The 2,718-nt window shown below is 57.4% G+C and overlaps 1 protein-coding gene across 3 annotated transcripts in view; it reads right to left on the bottom strand.

Moving 5' to 3' along the window:
• Positions 1-2,718, bottom strand: part of PAQR5 (progestin and adipoQ receptor family member 5) — a 72,277-nt gene that overhangs the window by 20,300 nt on the left and 49,259 nt on the right. For all 3 annotated transcript variants that reach the window (XM_040643051.1, XM_040643053.1, XM_040643052.1), the window contains exon 3: positions 1,408-1,535. In XM_040643051.1, the coding sequence (XP_040498985.1) occupies positions 1,408-1,535 (128 nt within the window). The remainder of the gene's footprint in view (positions 1-1,407; positions 1,536-2,718) is intronic.

A 2,718-nucleotide genomic window follows, 5' to 3' on the forward strand; every position in this document is an offset into this window, starting at 1 on the left:
GGGGGGGGGGGGGGGGGGGGGAGCGGGGGAGGACCTCGGCCAGAGCAGCCCAGCTTCGGGACAGCTACAAAGTCACCCCAACCCCACAGGGGTCCGTGCCCAGGCGCTCCAGACCCAGACAAGCAAGGAAGGGCCGGCGTTCCCCAGCAGCACAAACTGTAGAAACGCCTCGATCACTGTGGTTCATCCACAAAACGGAGCCCCGCGCAGCCTGAGAGGCCGGGGGCCGGACGGAGACGGGACAGCAGAGAGGCAGGGAAGAGCGGCAGGACGCAAGGACTCGGGGCGGGCTGTGCACACGCCCCAGGGGCTCACATCTCCAGAGGGGCTCTGGGAGGACGGACAGCCCCAAGGAGGAGAACAGGGACCAGGGGGAGACACTGACTCTGTCCCCATCTGCAAGTTATACTTTATGACCATTTAGACTTTTTACTAATGTGTACTTAGGTTTGCTTAAATTTAAAAGGACACACACACACACACACACACACATAAAGTAAAATGACAAAGGGCCTCCCTGAGCAGGATCTGGAGGCCACCCTGCGCGGTCTGCGGCCCTAGGGCTTCCTTACGGATCGCCCTTGGCCACCCCAGGCCTAGACCCTCTCTCCTCTGGGGAGGCTTCTGGCTCCAGCCTTGCCCTGCATTTTGGCCCTGGATCTGTCTTCTGACTTATGAGCAAGCACGGCCTTCCCCGAGCCCACCTCTGTGTGCAGCACACCCCGAGGTTCCTCCTATTCTCTTGGCTTCTGGGCAACAATCAGCAGGGAGTACAGAGTCTGGCCTGTGCCGGGACTTGCCACAGGATGGGAGCAAGCCGCCCCTTTCCCTGGGCCACACCTATGTCAGCCGACAGGGGTCTTCGTGGGCCTCTGAGCTGGTGGCTGCCCCATGAAAGTGCTACCTGACCAGCGGCCTCCTGGCCGCTGTGGCTCCAGAAGGATCACGGGGCCTCCATAGCTCCATGTCTGATGCCTCTTCCAATGCTTCCCCCACCCCCACCCCCGCCGCCCTGTAATCCTCACAACAACCCTGGGCAAGGCAGACGGGAAAACGTGAAGCTCAGAGAGGTTAAGTGACTTGCTCGAGCTCGTGACATTTTAACCAGGGCTTCTGGAGGACTCAGAAAACCTCCAAGCTGAAGGGGATAAGATCAAACCAGGCCCCGGTGCCGGGAAAGACTGGGGAGCTGCCAGGAGCCCCTTGAAATCTACTAGAATCCGTATGTTAATGCCCTCGCCCAGCTGCCAGGCCCCAACATCTCCCAGCTCCAGGCTCATGCACCACAGGGGAGTCCCTAAAATGCCAGCATGGACCCCCAGCCTTCCCAACGCCCCTGAGTTTTAAGGAAGCCCCAGTCCCCCGGGCTCCTGAATGACATGGCCGGTCAGGGAGGCTGGAAGGTACCAGAAGGGCAGCAAGTGAGTCCAGATGTTGAGGGTCTCATTGGTCATCTGGAAAAGGCTGAGGACACAGGCAGTGGCGGAGCTCTGTGGGTGTCGGTAGCCGAAGAGGATGCCCTGCTCATGGAACACCTGTGGGGGAAGAGAAAGGAGCACCGAGGTGAGGCCAGAGGGTGGCCAGAGGGTCTCAGGAGGGACAGCTCTGGTGGCGTCCAGTTTTCTCCCAGGCTGTGCACTTGAACTCTGAAGCCTGGAACACGAGACCCCAAGTCCTTGGGCTGTCAAGCTGCTTCCCTCCCCCACTTCTCTCCTCCTTCCCGTAGGTTCTAAAATCTCATGTCCTTCCAGAGGCCTGGAGCGGCTGGAGGAGGGAACGCAAGACCCCGGCTCCCTTTGGTAATCCAGCCAATCTCCACATTCCCAGACAGGCACACTTACTCTTGTCATGAATATTGCCTAAGAATCTGGTTTTGCGCCCTCTGCCTGGGGCCTACAGCCCAGTCTCTGGATGCCTTCGTGGTTGGATGGCATATACGCTGTCTGTCTGAGCCAACATGCCCCAGATGTCAGGAGCTGGTGGGAAGGTCTCTGCAGAAGATCCCCGGCCAGGGCCAGGATATATTCACCCAGGCGCTTCATAAAGGCCTTTTGATGATGAAGACAGTGATGGCATTAGCCTGGGATACGCGGAGCAGGGGCTGCCACAGCTGGGCCTGCCCAAGCCAGCCCCTGCCCACGCAGCCCACCTGGCACATCTCTAGGTCACCACCCCCGAGAATACAGGTGGACTGGTCAGCTGACCTGTGGGCGTCAACCCGCCCAGAGGACTCCATTGGACCCATTAAAAATGTAATTGTGAAAAGGAGGCAAGGGGGATGAACCCAGGTGCCCCTTAAAAAATCTTAAAAAAAAAAAAAAAGGGACACCTCGGTTAAGCATCTGCCTTTGGCTCAGGTTATGATCCCAGGGTCCTGGGATCGAGTCCCACATCAGGCTCCCTGGTCAGTGGGGAGCCTGCTTTTCCCTCTGCCTGCTGCTCCCCCTGCTTGTGTGCTCTCTCTCTAATAAAATAGAATAAAAAATCTTTGAACAAAACTGTGAATACATTCCCTTCTTAGTTCAGTTCTGGGTTCAACTGGTCAACCAGGGGGAGGGGGACCCATGAAGCTGGTTCATGGTCCAGTGAAAAAATACTATTTGAATTAGGTTTGGGTCTTAGCTGATTAAAGCAATTTGTTCCAGTTTCTGATTCACCGTTCAATCCTGCTGACATCCCCAGTTTACAGTGGACAGGCCTCTGTCCCAGGCAGCAGGA

This window comes from Ursus maritimus, unplaced genomic scaffold, assembly GCF_017311325.1.
Source record: "Ursus maritimus isolate PB19 unplaced genomic scaffold, ASM1731132v1 scaffold_27, whole genome shotgun sequence".
Taxonomy (NCBI): Eukaryota; Metazoa; Chordata; class Mammalia; order Carnivora; family Ursidae; genus Ursus; species Ursus maritimus.